The sequence below is a fragment of the Pempheris klunzingeri genome, chromosome 6 (genome assembly GCF_042242105.1).
Source record: "Pempheris klunzingeri isolate RE-2024b chromosome 6, fPemKlu1.hap1, whole genome shotgun sequence".
Lineage (NCBI taxonomy): Eukaryota > Metazoa > Chordata > Actinopteri > Acropomatiformes > Pempheridae > Pempheris > Pempheris klunzingeri.
Genome location: NC_092017.1, coordinates 11,126,001 through 11,145,275, shown reverse-complemented (window position 1 = coordinate 11,145,275; position 19,275 = coordinate 11,126,001). Strand labels below are relative to the sequence as shown.

Here is a 19,275-nt window from a genome sequence, read left to right as displayed (position 1 = left end):
GTTTGTATGTGTGTGTGTGTGTGTGTGTGTGTGTGTGTGTGTGTGTGTGTGCGCAGCAAACATATGCAACCAAATTAAAGCCTTAAAGCTGGTGAATTGAAGAGGATTTGATGCAGAGAGCAATTCATGGGAATTAAGCAAATTAGGCCTCCAATTAGCTGCTGACATTGAATAGGAAGATTTGGTGAACAAAAATTAATTAGGTGGATTTGCCATCGTTCAAATGAGTTTTTCTAAGCAAAAACTGCTGTGAAGAACACTCGCTCTCTCATATGCTTTACCCCTCTGACATATTACTGTCTGTTTAGAATCTAATTTCATGTCAAATATTGCCTTATTCAAATATTCAATAATTTGCAAATAAGAAGCCCACATGAGCTGAGACAAACAAACTTCAGAAAAGTCAATGTATGACCTAATCCTCTCAGGCTGGAGCACTGTGGATGTAAATGCCAACCTTTGCAAGTCAGAGAGGAATTTCACTATTGATGTGAGAGCCGGACAGGTAAAAAATTGACTTGATTCCTATTATGGTATTTTGGTGTCATCTTATAACTGGACTGTGCTTTAGAGGTAGTTATTATTTTCAGGGTGTGTCTTTATCATACACGGCTTTAGTAATTTAAAACACACATACTGTATATTTAACAGAAAGATGTGTGCTGGACTCATTTTGATTGTGACTTTGTGTTAAACATAAACTTTCATATATCTTTCACTATTTCATTTGCTGTATGTCTCTGCACTAACTGCTTCTTTTTCTTCTTCCTCCTCCTCCTCCTCACAAAGACAGAGTCGGTAAAAAAGCCCTCCCACCTCTCTCCAATAAATCAGAGTCCCCTCCCCTCCCTCTCTCCGTGCCTCCTTCCCTTTCCTCTGCTCCCTTCATCCCTGACCTCCCGTGGCCACCCTCTTTCTGCAGCAGCGATTGGGGATTACACTGTGTGATAAGCTTCCCATTTCTTGAAACTATTTGGAATTGCTCAGATTATCTGGCCTCATATCCTTGGGAGTCGGCTTTGGAGAGCCCGATTTTAGAAGATTTTGCATCCCGACAGCTTTGACTAATTAGCATCTAACACTGGGTGGTATTTTAGCATTGGGCTCACTTTTAGTACTATCTGCACGCACAGGCAAGTGCACACACACACACACACACACACATAAAACACAACTGAAGCAGCTTATTAAAAACCCCACAAGGTGCTGAATTCAATATGATTTAATGAGATTATGACAAAACGTTGTGCTGTAATTATTCTAAAAACATTCAGAATACAAATGAAAGAAGTGCATTAGATTCATAAGATTCAAACATTTTATTTAATCGTTGAATTCCCTAAAATCACTTTAGCCTTTAGATTGCAGGATATAATGAAGTCCACTTCAATTTTAACATCACCTAATGACATATTTGGTAGTAAATAAGACTCTAAAATTTCTCTTTTAATCAATCGTAGCTCGGTGTCCAAGTGAGAGTACAGTATACCTCAGTAATACAAACTATTCACTCTCAGGGTACAGACGTACGCAGGCCAAGGTGGAGCCCCACTTGAGGCTGCACGCTGGACCATGGCCAGTAAAGTCTGGGTGCCAGGCAGGACAGAGGGAGAGTTTGGGCTTGAGGGCAGCACCAAAAGGTCGTTCTGTGGGGCCGGGCGAGGGCAGGGTGGTAGGGGGAGCGCATGGAGGAGAGGGGGAGCTGTCCTGCCACCCTGCGTACCCTCCGCCGTGCCCTTCTGCAGTGGTAGTCCCCGTTTGAAAAGTCCTGGTAGTTTGATGGGTGAATGGCCCAGAAGTGGCCTTTACCGTTGTCGCTGCGGCCCGCTTTGATGAAGCAATCATTCAGAGACAGGTTGTGACGCACGCTGTTCCTCCAGTTTTTATCCTGATGGAGCAAGAAAAGAAATATTGTTAAAACCTGGAAGCTACGAGTTCAATAATGGCTGTCCCAAATTGAAAAGGAGCACAAGTGGCTGTTAAGTATCACTGATCCTCCTCAGGATGTCACCTTGTCCTGTTGTTGGCAGGATGCACGATAGCGTGTCAAGACTTTATATGATCACAGTAAGACACAACACCCTCGGTTACCTTTTTAGCACGTCAAACCAGTGATCAACTTTAATCCACTAGGCTACGTCCAATCTGTTGTTGCACCTGGTAACGGACGAGGAGGTTTGCAACCTAGCAACAGGATTACTTTATTTGTGAATTCGCCAACAACAAGATCATCTAGTGTCCCTGCAAGCACCTAATTGCCTAACCACTCAGACAGATTACGAGTGCCAAGTAGGTTGCTTCACTTGCGAAAATGGCTGCCACATTATTATACAGCAACTGAACGAAACACGGCGAAGACTTTGGGCTAACACGCTTTCTCGCTACCTGCCTCACGATTGCCTTACCAGTAGCTGTGACAAGTCAACAAATGCAGCATAATTCATTTAAAAGTAACCCCACAGACAAAGATCCCCCGTATCGTAGTTTTTACTTCGCATTAGCTCCCAATCTGACAGAATTCTGAATTCCTTTACAGCTACAACCATTGTTGTCTCACAGGGTCACATATTTTGATTTCTGCCTGCCAGGTAAAAAGAAGAACCCATAAAAACGGGCGTGAACACACCTTACTCTTGAAGTAAGCGTAATGGTCCATGATCCACTGGTAGATGTCACAAAGCAGCAGTTTCTTCTGCTCCGACGCCAGGATTGCCTTGGAGATGAGTGCGATGTACGACTGGTTGGGTTTGTCCGCACACTTCTCTGCATTGCTGCTGGTAGAAGTGGTGGTGGTCACTTCCTCCTCCCCCTCCTCTTGTTGCACTTCATCCCCCTCCTCTTCTTTGACTTTCCTCACTCCAGTCTCTGCCTCTGACCCCTGTAGCCGCTTCTCCTGTGTCTCAGAGCGAATCCCCACCTCTTTGGCGTTAGGATTCTGATGATTTAGCATGTTGTTCGCTGTCTGCTCTGCGGTACGACTTCCTGTTGTTTCTTCTTTAGAACCTTTGACTCCTTTATTGAACAGAAGGTAGTCAATAGTGAAGCTCAGTCCCAGCCTCTCTCTGCCGCCGGTGCGGCTGCTTCTGTTCTCCATTGTCATCTCTGAATTAAGATATCTTAGACTCATCACAGAGATTTTATTGGTTCCAAACGGAATAAGTTGAGTAAGTACCAGGTGATAAAAGAAAATAGTCTCCTCAGAAATGTTGTGGTTGAGTTTCACAGCATGGCTATTTTCTTTTAAAGCGCAGGACCCTTCATAAACTGAACGCGTCAATGCCCCTCGCCTCTTGCGCCGAAGTCTTACTGTTGACAAGATCACAGATAAAGATGAGCCTCTCAACTGTTGTTAACCTTGATGCGCTCACGAGCGACCCAATCTCAACCTGTGGAAATGACGTCAGTCTATAAGACTAAATACGGCTCCGTTGTTTAGCAACAAATTTTGATTAAATGTTTTCGCCTCTCTGATAAACCTGCCTCAATATCCAGCAGTCTTTTGCTCCTGATTCGAAGAACTGTGTCTCTCGGCTGTGAAGGTGACTCTATTTATACGAGTGTGAATTTATCCCTCACAGAAAGGGGCAAAGAAGGCACAGGGGAGGTCCATGTAGGGGGTCTCAATTGAGGCGGATTATTTTTATTAACCTAAGCAAATCTTTGTAATTACGGGAGATTAAACACTCAAGATTTAGTAAGACATGGTGTGCGGAGGATGGATGCTGTAGAATCAAAGGCCTTTAAGATGCCAGTGTTATCCTTTTAAAGTTGTTTTGTCCATGGGGACGCTGTCCAAAGAATTACTTCAATTACCACGGAGCAGTAATTAATGGGTGAAATAAACAATAAAGTTCAATGTTGTGGAGACAAAACGCATTCAGTCGAATCTCCCTCTTTTGGAAAGAGCATGAATGTACTGTGCAGACACTGATGGTCACAGAGTAACAGGTCAGGAAAACGTTTGACTGAAAAAATTCATTCTCTGTTGTTGACTCCTTTTTAATTTGTGTCTCCTCTGACATTTATTTCAAATCCTAGCAGCTGTTATTATAAAAGAGACTTGTTTGTTATTGCTTTCTCATGTGATCTGTTTTTGGTGGGGGTTTTTCTGCTTCTGAGTGAGTTCAACAATTATAACCTTAGATATATTTTAAGAACCACCGCAGCGATCAAAACTGAAATGCCTCTGCACCACTATATTGTATAGTATTGAAATATTGTGAAATGAATATTTTACTGGATAATTATGGTTTGTTGTTTGTCCCTCAGTTTGAGGGAACAGTTATTGCACAATGATCTCTGCTGATGTGTTAGGACTCTACTACTGACTTTATCTCTGTGTTTCACTCAACCGGTTGTTAAATTTTACAAATAGTAGTTCGATTGTGATAATGATGTTTTAATGTGAACAATGAATTGTTGTTTTTATTTTAGCTGTAATACTATAGACTCATTTATGTTGTTTATATTTTTAAATGTGGATCCAAAATCTACACATCAGACTCTTATAAATTACACTTTTGAATGTTGATATACATTGTGGATTTTATCTTTACACTCACTTGATTTGTTAAAATTTGCACCATGAACTAAATTTTTACAATCACAAAAAGAAAATTTTTGCGGTTTACTAAATCATTATCATTATTTCAAGTAAGTTCAAAGTCATATAAAACATTTGAAATAAATTCAACCTCACATTCCATAAATGTTCTGTATCTGTTTCTTCTAGTGTTTCAGTAAAGCTTTGTCACACTTTCAGTGTATTAAATATTTAAGTTAGTGTTGCATCAAATGTGAAATTATCAATGTCCATCATTTACATGTTTTATATCCTCAAAATCTGTGGAATCGGAAACAAATAAAGGTCCAGTTCTAACAGTGTCTGTGTGCTTCAGTTTATACTTTTAATGGCCTGTCAAGTTGTAGAAAGAAGCCTGAAAACCTGTTTTACCTTAGCCATCATCACATTAATCCAGATAACAGCAATGGGACGGTATCTGGACATATCTGCTTTGTTCTGTCAGTTTTAATGAGGGAGTGAATTAAATGACAGTCAGGTCAAATCATGGACCATATTGCCCTCTTCTGTTTAAATAACAGAACATGTAATGCATACACAGCAGAGAGCTCTATGCTGCCTTAATATGGACAAACTGTTGAATTGTCATGATATATTAATTTATATGTAGTCATTTGTCCTAATGATTAAAAAAATGAACCAATATTAGAATTCTAAATATAGTAACCTGTGTAGTAGAAAACACACTAAGCTGTAATTGGAATCTGTATTTGTGAAATTAGATTAAAACAGGTGTCTGAAAATAACTCAACCCTATATTCCCTGCATCCTACATATTTTATATATACATCATCATCACAGATAAACTGTTCCATCAAGCAACACGGTGGCAAAGCCAGCTGTCCTTTTGAATTCATTGCGTCGTTTTTATCGACATTTCATATTCCAAGTAAAGCCACAACAAAACACACCACGTTATTACATGATACTGCAATTCCTTCAATTGATTTCTGTGTTTCCATCAGGCTATTCTTTGCCACATACGAGGAGCTTTTGGAAAAGCAGGACTGGATCACCAGAGGGAGTATAATTGTGTCTAAACTATACTTATTTCCAGTTATCTAAAAGTGTGACACAACATTGTATTGGTGTTTTAGCCGGGCTATGGCTGGTCTATACTTTGACTTATATGCGTCTTTGGTTAATTACTAATTTTTAATTCAATTATGAATGTCTCTCAGACAAAGCACAAACTCCACATCTCACGGCTGAGCGCGCAACCCGAAACGGAGCACACTGCTCGGACGGGATTTGAATGGAACATGCGACCTGGTCCACTTGACACCCCATGCTTTACATCCACGTTGAATTTAAACACTTTTTACCACACACGTTCACGGTACCTCAATACTATTAAGCCGAAACATCACGGGTATCAAAATACTTTGGCATGTGGTATCACTGGGGGACACTGAGGCCTGTTTTGGAAATGAGACCTGTCTCTTAGTGGTTTTTAAAAAGTTGCACTGTAACTTTAAAACATCGTGGTCCCGCCCATTTCGAATGTAGTGCTCCGGGCGCTGGTAGAGCCCGCGCTGTGATTGGCTAAAAGCGCCCGTCAATCAAAATAGCCTCTGCGTTTCATTGGTGAAAGACTAGCCTTCGTCTCTGACTCTCGCGGTACTGCTGCACGAAGATGGCGGCCGAACTGGTGGAAGCGATGGCAAGTAGAGCTGGCTAGCTTTGGTTTGATGGGAGACGGGCGCGGGAGTGTGGGTTTAAACTCAGCCCTGTCTTGGGGAAACTGGGGACCTTTTGTGATTATTCTTAAGAGTTTGTACTCTTACAAATGTAGCGTATTACATTCACGGCGAAACCAACTAGCCTGTAATGCTAGCGTAGCTAGCCTGCTACTGGTAACGTTAATGTTAACCAGGCAAGTGCGTTGGTTTAGCTAGCATCACGCTGGCTCTAAAGGAAGACATCGAAATGAATGATGTGACCATAAAACACAGGGGGGTTTGTTGCTAGCGTGCTTCCAGACGACTTACCATTTGACATTATTTGTCTTATAGTAATGCCTATGTGTAGTTAGCCGGTTAGTTTGTGACGCTGTGCACCTGTCAAAATTTCCAGTTGCCATGATTGAATACCATCAGCCCAGTCTGTAGAAAAGCTAGCGAGCCGATTAGCCCAGGCTACATGGGTAATGTTTAAGTGAGGCTGAAGGAACAGCGACGTTACCGTTGAAATGACTGCATTTCTGCACGGCACCTCCACCAGATGCCCCATGGACACCCATTATTGTGGAAATTGAAGACAGAGCAGCTGTACCATTGATGTTCGACAGCTCAGGCTTTTCCAACAACAACATCAATCCGTGCTGTACCCCACAGTCACATCCTCACTGTGCTGCTGCTGCTGCTGCCTGTTAAATAAACATCCTCATGCGGGCTCATATTTAGGTGGCCTGTCCTGACATAACCGAGTCCACTTGCAGTTTTATGGAAATACTGTACACAAGTTTTAGTGAAATACATCAAAATATAAACCTATCGTGGCGAATTATTAAGTCCCCTGTGACATCAAATGGTATTGACATTATTGGATGCCTTCAAAAATGTAAACATCTGTGTTTGTTATTATTGTTTGTCTTCAGCTAAAAATATGGTTGAGACTGCTGGACAAATATGTTCACCCATAAACCATCAGCAGTCGATGTTACACTTAGCTTTGAATCCTCGGGAACTGATTAATAGAAATGCTGCCCATCAGTAATGGGGCATAGTGTAATAAAAGTAAATGAATGCTTTCAGCATTCACACCAATAAAGTTGGTGAGTTTTACATTTCAGGTGTAGTCTACCACATGGTACCATAAATAGATTGTGTTGTACATGTAAACAATGCAAAAGTAAAACTATACCAGTCTCCTTTTAAGTGAAGGTTCACACTGTTTTTTAGTTGTGTTTAAATTTCTTTGTCATTCCTCTTTATTTCTTGCCAAGCATTTAAGGATACAGGGTGTTGTATGCTGTACAGATTGTAAAGCCCCTTGCGGTAAACGTGTTATTTGAGATGTTGGGCTTCATCAATTTACTTGACTTTGTAGTGTGTATGTAATAACAGTGTATAGTAACAGTGAAATGCAGAGGTGCTGTCATACATTTTAAACTGCCATTTCAGATTCACGGCTCTAAAATGTATTTAATCCTGCCAGAGTGGGCTGATGAAAATGGCTGGACTACAATGCAAGTAGTCAGAATAAGGAGTGGTGTAACTTCTTACTATATCCAGCTAATTACGAGACAGGTTCAAGCCTCTGTGGGATTAAAGTGACCAAAGCCAGCGGCTAATTTTAGCAGGAATCAAACAGTTTGAGGCACTGTCTTATTAAATGCTGCATATAACGTTATTGTAAATAATTGGGTTGAGCCTAGCATATTCAGCAGGTGTGTCTTGGCAAGAATTGAATTATTGGTTTCTTTTTTTTTCAGACAGAGCATGTTTAAGAGCTTGGCACATTCATTGGAGAAATTCACTGAATATAAACAAATAATGGAGTGTATTTTTCCCTTATGTCACACAGGTTGTGTGTTTTTGCTCACCTGCCAGATGCCTTAGAAAATCAGACTGTGAATACCTATTAAACAGAAAAAAGTTTCATCAATTTAGGAAAGAATAATATGTTCTAAGTGGTCAATTGCTTGAAAAAGTCACTGAGGTATTTGCATTTCAATCAATTATCAGAACCCATTGTATTGGGAGCCTGGACTTAAATTAAAGCCATGTTGTTGTTACTCAAACGTTCCCTGTTTTTACAGACATTATTTTCTCTGTATTGTGCTTCTCATATTTTTGTTTTGTCCTCCCTCTAGAACATGGTCAAAAGTTTCCGGGTCTCAGACCTGCAAACGCTGCTGGCCTCAATGGGTCGCAGCAAAAGTGGGCTGAAACAGGACCTGGTGGGGCGAGCGCTGAGGCTAGTGCAGACCGAATACAGCCCAGAGCTTCTGAAGAACGTCAGGCAGCTCTACGAGTCGCGCTTCCCCAAAACATCTGGCTGGCTTGCAGCAAGGCGTCCAGAGGGCGTCCCAGTTGCCTACTCATCCCTCAGCTCCTCCCCCACTGCCACCTCTCAGGGCGCAGACTACCTCAACGGCATTTCCAAACCGATCCCCACGCCTGCAGCAGAGGTCAAGCTGGTGCCACTGCCCTTCTACCAAACCTTGGAGACTCTGTTGTCGCCTACAGAGCTAAGTGAGTTTATATAGTTTGATGTTTTTCAAACAATTCAAATTCAAATAATTGAAAATGTTTTGTCCTTCACTAAATAGTCCAACAACATACCGTGCTGTTTGTGTGATGTATTTTGTCTACGCATATTTACAGTTGCTCAGAACAGTGAGAAACTGCAGGACAGTCAGTGTATATTTGAGTTAACACCGAACCAAGCAGACCAGATCAGGAATGCAAGGTAAGAAAGTTTGAAGAATAATCTCTCCAGATATGCTCTGTTAACATTAGCTTAATTTACGAACTCTGCCAGTAATGCGCTTTTTTATATTTGTTACATTTACTTTCTTAGTGAGCTTCGTCCAGGAATGAGATCAATCCAAGTGGTTCTTAGGTAAGTTCTCCCGGATTTCATTGAAATTCATTGATATTTCACTTTCTTTTTGCCTGGAATGTGCTGGTTCTGCACATGTAGTTTCTCTCACAAATGCACAGGGAAAATATGTAAGATAGTTTAACTATGTATGGGAAAATAGTATTCTAAAGTTGTTTCTGGTTAATTTATCTGAACAGTCAGGTTCTGAGCTACTCGATTTGGCAGGTACAGATCCTGTCATGCTGACAGGCTAATGATGCTAAATAGACTGCACGTGAATAGTGCTTTTCAAGTCCTCTCACCACTTAACGCAGGAGCTGATCCTTTACACACGGGTCATTATAGCAAGCTGGGGTTCAGTATCTTGCCCAGAATCTTCAACATGTGGACTAGACGAGCCGGGGATGAAACCACTGGTCTTCGGATTAGTGGACGACCTGCTCTGCCTTCTGAGCCACAGCCGCTAACCTTTATCTCTTGTATCACTCTGTGTTTCAGAATCTGTTACACAGACTCCATTGGTGTTCAGGAGGACCAGTATCCCCCCAACATTGCTGTCAAAGTCAACCAGTCCTACTGTCATGTGCCGGTGAGTTGAGTCACCTCGGAGACAAGCCACACCTTCAGAGTACAAACATGACTAACATTTGGCTGCTCGCTGTTGTTGTCACAGAGTTTCCCCAGTCGTTACTGTAAGCCATTTTTTTTCAGATACAGTCTGTCATTAGTTTGGGTGTCAACGCCAAGACTTACGGCCTGGTCACAGCCAAGCATATTAATGTCTGGTAGTGATGGATCAGCCAGCCTAATGCAGATGGATGTTGCATGTGTCAAGAAAAAAATGATATTCAGGTACTGGTAAAGTGTTGGTTAGCTAGCCTGAAGTCGTTGACTCACTGACAAGACTTCAATATGAAACCCTCCAGCTGGCAGTCTCTGGGTGTCTTACAAACTGGTGGCAAATTTAAACACCCAAGACGTGCGTTTGCTGCATTGTTGTGTGCACAAAGTGTGTAGTGAGCAAATCAAACTGGAAAGACAACAGTTAAAAATCAGTGTTGTGAAAATATAAATGGCTTATACATTTAAAAGGCAGCCATTGACATCCCAACTGAAGTCTTGAATGTCTGAGCTTCAAATCAAATGTAGAAGGAGTTCAAGCAGAGCTGTCCAAGATTGTGTGATAACTGACTGGCTGAGTACTACTACAGTTCAACCACATTACCTAGTAAATTAACTATTGATCAATTTTGTTAAATATTGGGCAGAATGGTTAATGTATTTGAACATAAAGTAGGAGGATAGATATTTGGAGGCAATGCATCGGCTCTCCTACCTCTCCTCCTCTTTGTCTTTCTTGCTCTTCTCCCTTTTAGGTTCTTTTCCAATTATAAGCATGGTTATAGATATTTCCAGTCTGAAAATGAAAATTGAATGCCGCATGAAATGTATTTTTACGTTAAGATTTACATTTGTTAAGATGAGATATTCCTTTATTAGTTCCACGGTGGGAAAATTCACAGAGACCAAATATGTTGTTTGTAGAAATGAAACTATGAAGACAACCACCTTATTCCCCCCATTTTCATATGTTAGCTGTGTAACTGTGCTGAATAAAACCATAGACACCACCACACCTGCTCTGATCAAACATATGAAATTTGTTAGGCAATAACAGATGTGTATAATCAAGTGTTAATATTGGATCTGGCTGTTATTATTTATGCTTTAAAGGTGCAGGTTGTAGGATTTCAGGGGCTCTATTGGCAGAAATTAAAAATACCATTCATAATTATGTTTTCAGTAGTGTATAATAACCTGAAACTAAGAGTCAAAGATAGATAAATATACAAAAGCACATACAGAGCAGAATACAGACCACAAATGGTATGACTGTTATCCAACATCCACACACAACTTGCTCTGAGCCCATTGTTCTTCCTTTAACTTGTGCTCAAGGATAAAAACTGAGCTCTTCCATTTTAACTCTTGGCTTGCAAACAGCCCGTTGTAATTCTCTAATTCTGTGCCTCACAGTTTAAAAAGTAAACACTATCACAATCAGGAGCCCAACAGCTAATTAGTCTTTTAAACTGTAACTAAGCTCTTCAGAGGTAATTCTGATGCATGTCATTTCAACAGATCACTCAAAAACAATTTGATTTAGATATGTTAGATCATTTACATATTTCTTTGGCATTTGTGTGTGTTTACAGGGCTATTACCCCTCTAATAAGCCTGGTGTCGAACCCCGTCGTCCCTGTCGTCCTGTAAACATCACTCCGTGGTTGCATCTCTCCAATGTCACCAACAGAGTCACCGTCACCTGGGGAAACTTTGGCAAGGTCAGAGTCTGATGCTAAGTCTCAGGTTTTGGCTTAGCAGGGGGGTGTGGTGGCAGCACAGATGTGTTTCACTCAGCCCAGCTCCTCCTGGCAGATTCCACAGTGCACCAGTGCAAGCTGGGACATGTAGTTCATTGAGTGTTTCATGACTCCCACAGAGCTGTGCATGGTATAACTGGAAAAAAAGAGCTCCCAAGGGCCAAGATCTGAATTACTCCAGCTAGCTTCTTGACCATAGTCTCCATGATTCAGATCCAGATAAGCAGCTGGAAGGCTGATGAAAACAGCCTCAGTCCTGCTGGCCTCTCCTCTTTAGAGCTCTTCTGTAAACCAATTAGGGATTAGCAACGTGAAAGTTTGAAGTAAGCACATTAAGAACCAGTTGTTGTATGCAGAATTTCTTCTATCCCAGAGTTTTTGGGATGTCTCAGTCATGATAGCTCACAGTAAGCCTGCATTCAACTTGCTTGACAGTTGAGTATATCTGCATTAAGATTACATGGCACAACTTTGCTTTAATTGGTTTGTATAATATTTTGCACAATATTTTATAGAGTTTATTATAATGTCTATAGAGAGAAAGAGAGGGATGTCGTTTCAGATCTATTCTGGCAAGAAGGTTTAAACAAACTGACTACTCAGCATAATTAATCAATGTAAGTCTTTAACCTTGAAATAGATTTCTGAGTTTGCCAAAATCATATAAGCACATATATACCAAAACTTAAAACATTTTTCTAACGCTCAAATGTAAATGTTAAGGGGATTATAACACAGATCCAGGAGATTGTGAATATTCTTTAGTAGAAAGAAACTGCTGTGTAGGGTTTTCCTAACATGTGAATTTTGGAATCGGTCCATGTAATGTAAGAGGATATCTTGTATTCGACACGGTTATATAATCAAGATGGTTGCAGAGGGTAGATTTACCTTAAATTATTCTTCTAGCACAAGCTGAGGATGTTGAATCAAAGCTGATTTCTCTTTCCATGATAGCTCTTGTGTATGTTCTGAGTGCCTCTGAGATTCATTTAGCTTTTACTCTATTGCTCAATTCCTCTGAATCTGTGTTTTCAGCGGTACTCGGTAGCAGTGTACTTAGTGAGGGTTTTCACTGCAGCAGATCTCTTCAGCCAACTCAAACTCTGCTCTGTCGAGAGTGCAGAACGCTGTCGTGAACGCAGTAAGTGTTGCCAATATACTCTATATTGTTCACATATTTTCTGCAAAAGTGACATTGAAGTCCTGACAATGGAATGAAAACTACACACTTCAGATTTACCTCTAGAAGCCATTGACATGAACTTTTTGTTAACACTGTTTGGGTAGGACTGGATTGTGCGTTTCATTTCACATCTCAATATATTGTCTGAAACTGTTACGACACAAAATTATGTTTTGTCTGCTATTTATCCACAGTCCAAGACAAACTACGTTTTGATCCAGAAAGTGAAATTGCGACCACAGGCCTTCGGGTTTCTCTCATCTGTCCAGTAAGTATACCCTCGTGATGATACCTGATATGTTTCACTGTCAGTTTCATACATGTTTGTCCTTCTATGAAGCTTGATTACTTAAACATGCTTCCTCTCCCTCTCCCACTTCGCAGCTGGTGAAGATGCGGCTCGGTGTGCCATGTCGAGTTTTAACTTGTGCCCATCTTCAGTGTTTCGACGCAGTCTTCTTCCTGCAGATGAATGAGAAGAAACCCACATGGACTTGCCCCGTCTGTGACAAGCCCGCTCCCTTTGAGCTGCTCACTATTGATGGGTAAGGTGGCAGAAGCATGCTCTAACTTGTCCCACCCTTGCAGCACCATCTCCCTTTTTAATACATTCAGAAAATTCACACTTTTGTGTAATTTGAGCCATCTGTGTTTTGAAACCAGCTTGGGGGAAATTATTCAAGCAGCACAGATGTTTGGGCAATTTAAGGACTCTTGCTGCAAGTTGAACCATGCACAAACCTACTTTGTTTTCATTGTAAAAGCTTTGAATGTTTTTCATGGTATGAGAGGGTTATCCATTGTGTTTTGTATTCTACACCTGTTCAAAAGTTTGTGATCCTACAAAGTGGCTTTTTTGTTGACTCCTTCATTTACTGGATGCAACAAGCCTGTAATTCGGTGAACCATGTAATCGTTGGACTCAATAGGGCTCAACACTTTTCTTTTTTTTTCTTTTTACTCACTGCTACAAGTCACTCTCAAGAGTAGTAGTAAAAAGTGCTCTATTAGGCTGTAGGTGTAAAAAGTATATTTACATTCAGTCTGCAGTCTTTCTAGTTATGAGGACAGCATTTTTATACATTTTGTATTTTCCATGTGGTAGTTCATCACCAACAGAATAGCCAATTCTTTTTGCCGTTGGAAAAACACAGATGAGCCTGCAGTCTATTTTAACAGAGAAACTCATAAGAAAACATTTTAATTTACAACCATTTGGGTGTGTAGTTTCCTGCACATTCAACTCATTCCTATTGTTAGTGCTATAGTCACTGCTAGTACGTTGGTTGCTGTTTGTGTTGTCTCTCTCTCTCTGTCTCTGTCTCTCTCTGTCTCTCTGTCTCTCTCTCTCTCTCTCTGTCCAACCTCCACCCAACGCGGACCCCTACAGAAGCCGCCCACATTGAGCCTGGGTCTGTTCGAGGTTTCTTCCCGTTAAAGGGGAATTTTTCCTGCCACTGTTGCTCAGTATAATATAATATCTAATGCTTGCTCATGTGGGAATTCTTGAATCCTTAATTTTGAATTCATGAATCGTTGGGTCTCTCTCTAATTAAAGAGTTTGGCCTAGACCAGCTCTTCATGTAAAGCGTCTTGAGATAACGCTGTTGTGAATTGGCGCTATATAAATAAAGATTGATTGATTGATTGATTGAAGACTGAAAACATTTGACATGTCAGTTTGCCTTTGAGGTATATTTGCGTTCCTCAAATTAAACATGTGTCCCTTCGCTAACTGATCTCTAGGCTTCAGTGTCAACAGCCTAACTACTAAATGATTATAGTATGGTGTTTTGAGGAAGTGAAATTTACAGAATGAATGCAATATTCACATAATTAAGACCAGCCAAGGATGCAAGCTCATTTTGTTTTAATTAAAGTTTAACTCTGTACTATTTAATGTAAATGGTCAACACGGTCACAAAGCAGTGTGAAGGTGCAGAATGACAGACATGGACTAAAACTATTTCAACCCGTGCATACTTCTGCTAGGCTCCTGCAGCTTAGTTTAGTATTCTGTTCCTTTTCTGGTGTGAAATCTGTTTTGTGAGGAGACTTTAACTAGCAGCGTGTATTTCAGGCTGCTATCTGAGATTCTGAAAGAAACGAGTGAGGACATTGAGGAGATCGAGTACTTAACCGACGGCTCATGGCGACCCATCAGAGATGACAAGGAGAGGGACAGGGAAAGAGAACGAAGCAACACACCGGAGTATCCTGTTGTTGATATATGTAAGTGTCTGACACTATTGTTAAATCAAACCTCTTGTGCTAATGTTTGGACTTTTTTTTTCTTTTCAGTTCATTAGTGCTGTAAGTATTTTTTTAGAATCACTTTTAAAATGGCCTTAATGTCTGCAGGCATTCCTGAGGCAAACGGCCACTCACCAGCCCACAGCAGCACCAGCCTGACGGGCAAATCTGGAAGCAGTTCTGTGGGGGTGGCAGGAGTCACAGGGGGACCTGCTGTGGCACCGGGAGGAGGTGCAGTGGTAGATCTGACTCTTGACTCCTCCTCTGAGGAAGAAGGGGGTGGGGCAGGAGGAGACAGTGAGGACACTGAGGACAGCGCCGACAGTCCTGCCCCGAAGAGAGGCCGATACAACTACGACAAGGACCTGGTCACTGCCTACTGACCCCACAGCTCTGTCCCCTCATAGACTGACACACACACACAGAGACAGAGAGGCAGGGGGCTAAAATCCGAGGACAGGAACACGGTAATCCACTAGATGCAACGACCCTCCCTTATGCCCAAACGTCAGAGCCTTTTAGCAGCTCTGATTTATACCCAGACGAAAACAGACACACACTCAAACATGCACTGTTAATGAATCTTCAATCTAGGGCGATTAGGATTCCTCTTTGTACTGCACACCACTGGAAGCAACTCTAACTCTTTTTGGCCAACCTTGCAGTGAATATCTGTACCGTCCCACCTCTACTAAAGAGACCGAATGGATCGAGCACCCCACCACCGCCCCCTCGCTCCTCTCTCTCCAGATCGTTCCCGCTCTACCACCGCATCTCTCTTTGTATTTGACTTGGAATTACAGGCTCTTTTAGCCATGGGCGTTCAATGTTTGCGTCTCTGACTTTTGTCACATTCGTGATGAACAGGCAAGTTGAAAATGGAGGCTCCTCAGTAGTTTTTGGTAAAAGGTCAAAAACAAGGAATGTAAAGAGCGTGAATTTTGGGGGAGGACAAGGCAGAGATATCTGGAGCGTGATGCAAAGTTAAATCTCTCCCATTGTGTTAATATTTCTTTGTTCAGAGAATGGATTCAAAGCTTGAAAGGTTGTTTTTTTTTTTGGTTTTTTTTTCAGGAATTTATCCATTTTTATTATGAAAGGGCAGAACACAATACTGGCCTCAATGTGTGATGCTTTCCATTTTTATTTTGTCCTTAGATAAAGAGAACCTACCTCAGTCATAAAAACTTAGCAGACTGACCAGAGACTAGCTTAGAAAGAAGCGGAGGACACAAGAATCGATGAGTCTTTCTGAAGCCAATTTTACACTGGAGATTTTGTTTTCCTACAGTTTTTCTTTTGTTTGCTTCATTTTATTAAATTCCATCGTTCCATGCAGCTCTGCTCCCTCTGCAGCAACAAAACCTTTTGTTGAAGGCTGAGTTAGTTTGTGGGTAACAAAGCTAACTGAAGGTGTCTGTGACGCAAAACGTTGTGGGTGGTTATCTTGCTGTAACAGGATTTATTAGGGGTTATATGTCAGCTTTGCATATGGAAGTAACTCATCAAAATTACTGTACGGCAGCTGTGCCAAAGCAGATGTATTTTAAGAATTCACTGACAGGAAGTGGTTATAAGATTTTGGTGCCTTTTTTTTTTTCGTTGAGTGGTGAAGATTGGAGCCCGATGTTTTAAGGCTAGCAGAGCTGGCCAGCGGATGAGACTCCAGTCTGAGAGAAGGTGTTTTATTTCATTTAGATTTAGATGTTTTCCAGTAGGAGACACGGACAGAGAAGCAGAAAATGATAATCTGTGGTACGGGACAGTTATGGAACAGGATTCAGAAGTGCTGTCAACCTTTTTTCCCCCCAAATTTTGGTGTCCTCGGAAATGATCATATTTATTTAATGTCTTCACATCCTCTTAACGGTTGTTTGTAATAAATCGACATAATATTTGGCTGAAGTTCTGTACAGACGGGAGCTATTAGTCGCAGAAAGCGGGACAGCTCTGCTGCTGTGGTTTGAGTGTTGAGTTATAATTGGTGTGGACTCATGGCTGTGCTGTTGATGAACGCTCCTTTTCTTTGTCTCTGAGTGAATCCAACCTGGGTCAAAGCACCATTCAGAGTACTTTGCTGCGCTGGGTTCAACATGTCTGACACACCGAAAGTTAATGAAGTGTCAATAAGTGCAACCGCGCCAAGCTTAAAGTCATTGATTGGATTACAAATGGTCCTGTCTGGAACAAGTGGAACTGCTCCAACCAACAATCCCCCTCGGCCTCCTTTCAATGTAGATAAGGTCACATCTATTTGCTGGAATAGAATTGGACTTTAATTGCTACATGCTGTAGGCTTACAACTAATATTCCTCTGCACCTGCACTAGTGTTGTCGGTATGTGGCGGCTGCTCCTCAGATAAGGATACTCAGGCTACATGTGCAGGTTTGTCTGCAAGGTCACGTCTGAAGATGAGAAAAGGTGTTGCTAGAGCTGTTTGCACTTTCATCTGACACTTCACCCCAAGATTGTGGCCTGTTTATTTTAAAGCAATCATGTAGTGAGTATTAATCAAGGGGCACTGACCGTTGTGATCAGTTCCCTTCAGCCATCTCATGCATGGGAGTCAGAAAATGTGAAACTAGAAAAGCGGCGGTCCCACTTCACTGTAAGAGGGCAGCTAACACAGTGACTCAGATTAGTTTGTGCATAGCACATTTCTCTCTCTCATCATCCCTTTTTGTTGCAGTTTTCTCAGCACAGAACCTGGTTTTCTTTTCCCCTGCTCAAATGCACAGAGAAATGACAGTGATCCAGGGCCTCACTGTTGCCAATGCATCCTCTGGTAGGGCTGATGATTGGAAAAAGTAGGTCGAGTCAAATCTGGTCTTCCATTTTTCTCCTTCTTTTGACACTTGGATATAGCGTACAAAATCAATTTAGTGATGGAAAAAATGTTTGGTGATTCACACAAAGTTGATTGATGGCACTTTGCCTGTAAAACATCAGAGACTGTCTCTGAAACGGATCTTCTATAGAAGGTGCTCTGAAGCAAAACCATGTAAAGAACTCTAATACCTGTCTTGAACTAGGCAATTTGTATTTGTAAGTAACTGCTATACATATAAAAATGACATAGTTCATTTGTTGATAGGTATAGAAGTCATTTATTTGAACAGATCTCCTAAACGTTTCTTTGCCTTATGGTTAAAGATGAGAAGTGGTGCAGGTTGCTTCTGTGGAACTGAGCCAGATTTGTTTGCAGGTTGTTTGGGATCTGGAGAGAGCTGAGGGTCTGGTCTGGGTTTTTTTTTTTTTTTTTTTTTTTTTTTAGTGGCATCTCTTCTTCTTATAATAATGCATAAGGTAGCATGGGCAGAGGCTTACAATCCATGATGTAAATGTTTTGTTGTGTTTTTTTTATATGTTCATATTAAAAGACAATAAAATTTAAATAATATTTTATTAAGCCTTGAATCGCCTCCAGTTGTTCCTATAGGCAAACAGACAATAAGAAGCTGTGGAGGGCAGCAGCAGCAGCACCTGAAGCTGATGCCACAGAGGACTGGTTAAGGTGGAGATTGTTATGTCCTGTACCAAATGCTCAGACCTGGGGACACATTTGATGCCTGCTGAGGATAAAACTGTAAAATTTAAAATGATCGTATTCTAACAGCTGTTATTGACGTGTGGAATTAATTAAAATCAGTTCTTAAAAACATGTCTGCCGTCGTTTTATTTTGAAAACTGTCTGCATCTATTTAGCCAGCCAGCCAGCGTTACTGATCCACAGGGACTAATGCATCGCGTCTGACGTCCAGCACTGACGTCTGCAGGCGCTCCTACAAACCATAGGATCGACCTCAGGTGAAGCAAACAAGTCTGAGTTGTAGAAATTCATGCTTCTGTGAAATTGAGTCACTGCAACTCTTAAACTTCCTTGGAATAGCCATATTTATGTAGTTTTAGAGAAGGGTAGTAAGAACCATGTCAAGTTGTAATCCACGTCTTATCTCAAAGTCAATCCTATTTGTTATTTGGTAGCATTAAATAATGACCGTGTCGGTCCTCAGTTTTCATTTTAGTGTCTTGTGGAATACAGTAGTAGTGAAGGCCTGAAGCTTAAAGTGGGAATGAATTAAACCAGACACTGAAATCATCCAAACCAAGACTTCTATGGTCAAGCCTGAGCTGTCTCTGATGGGAAATGTTACATTTTTTGCTTTTTGTTTTTTTGTACATTAAGTAGGGAAAAGTATTTTTTTTTATATCATATGTTGCAACACGTTTGCAAAATGCTAAGAGTGAAGTTAGAGGACATGAGTGTGGCTCTTCACACAGGCCTTTTTCACTGCGGACAGTTCGTCTTGTCATAGCC

The 19,275-nt window shown here is 41.2% G+C and overlaps 2 protein-coding genes across 2 annotated transcripts; one reads left to right on the top strand and one right to left on the bottom strand.

Moving 5' to 3' along the window:
- Positions 1-1,513: 1,513 nt before the first annotated feature.
- On the bottom strand, positions 1,514-3,127 carry foxq2 (forkhead box Q2). Its single transcript, XM_070832986.1, has 2 exons — positions 2,627-3,127; positions 1,514-1,888 (listed from the first exon to the last, which is right to left on the bottom strand). Exons 1-2 carry the CDS (start codon positions 3,125-3,127, stop codon positions 1,514-1,516), a joined length of 876 nt encoding a protein of 291 aa, XP_070689087.1.
- A 3,085-nt stretch (positions 3,128-6,212) lies between these two features.
- On the top strand, positions 6,213-18,618 carry pias4a (protein inhibitor of activated STAT, 4a). Its single transcript, XM_070832594.1, has 11 exons — positions 6,213-6,245; positions 8,400-8,781; positions 8,914-8,998; positions 9,110-9,151; positions 9,632-9,722; positions 11,350-11,478; positions 12,556-12,661; positions 12,898-12,971; positions 13,088-13,248; positions 14,784-14,935; positions 15,065-18,618. Exons 1-11 carry the CDS (start codon positions 6,219-6,221, stop codon positions 15,337-15,339), a joined length of 1,524 nt encoding a protein of 507 aa, XP_070688695.1. The 5' UTR covers positions 6,213-6,218; the 3' UTR covers positions 15,340-18,618.
- Positions 18,619-19,275: the final 657 nt, after the last annotated feature.

Coding starts and splice junctions, on each gene's coding strand:
- foxq2 (XM_070832986.1), bottom strand. CDS start 3,127: ATGAGTCTAAGATATCTTAATTCAGAGATGACAATGGAGAACAGAAGC. Junction 1,889..2,626: donor ACGCTTACTTCAAGAGTAAG/GTGTGTTCACGC, acceptor TTGCTCCATCAG/GATAAAAACTGGAGGAACAG.
- pias4a (XM_070832594.1), top strand. CDS start 6,219: ATGGCGGCCGAACTGGTGGAAGCGATG. Junction 9,152..9,631: donor TCAATCCAAGTGGTTCTTAG/GTAAGTTCTCCC, acceptor TCTGTGTTTCAG/AATCTGTTACACAGACTCCA. Junction 13,249..14,783: donor GAGCTGCTCACTATTGATGG/GTAAGGTGGCAG, acceptor CGTGTATTTCAG/GCTGCTATCTGAGATTCTGA.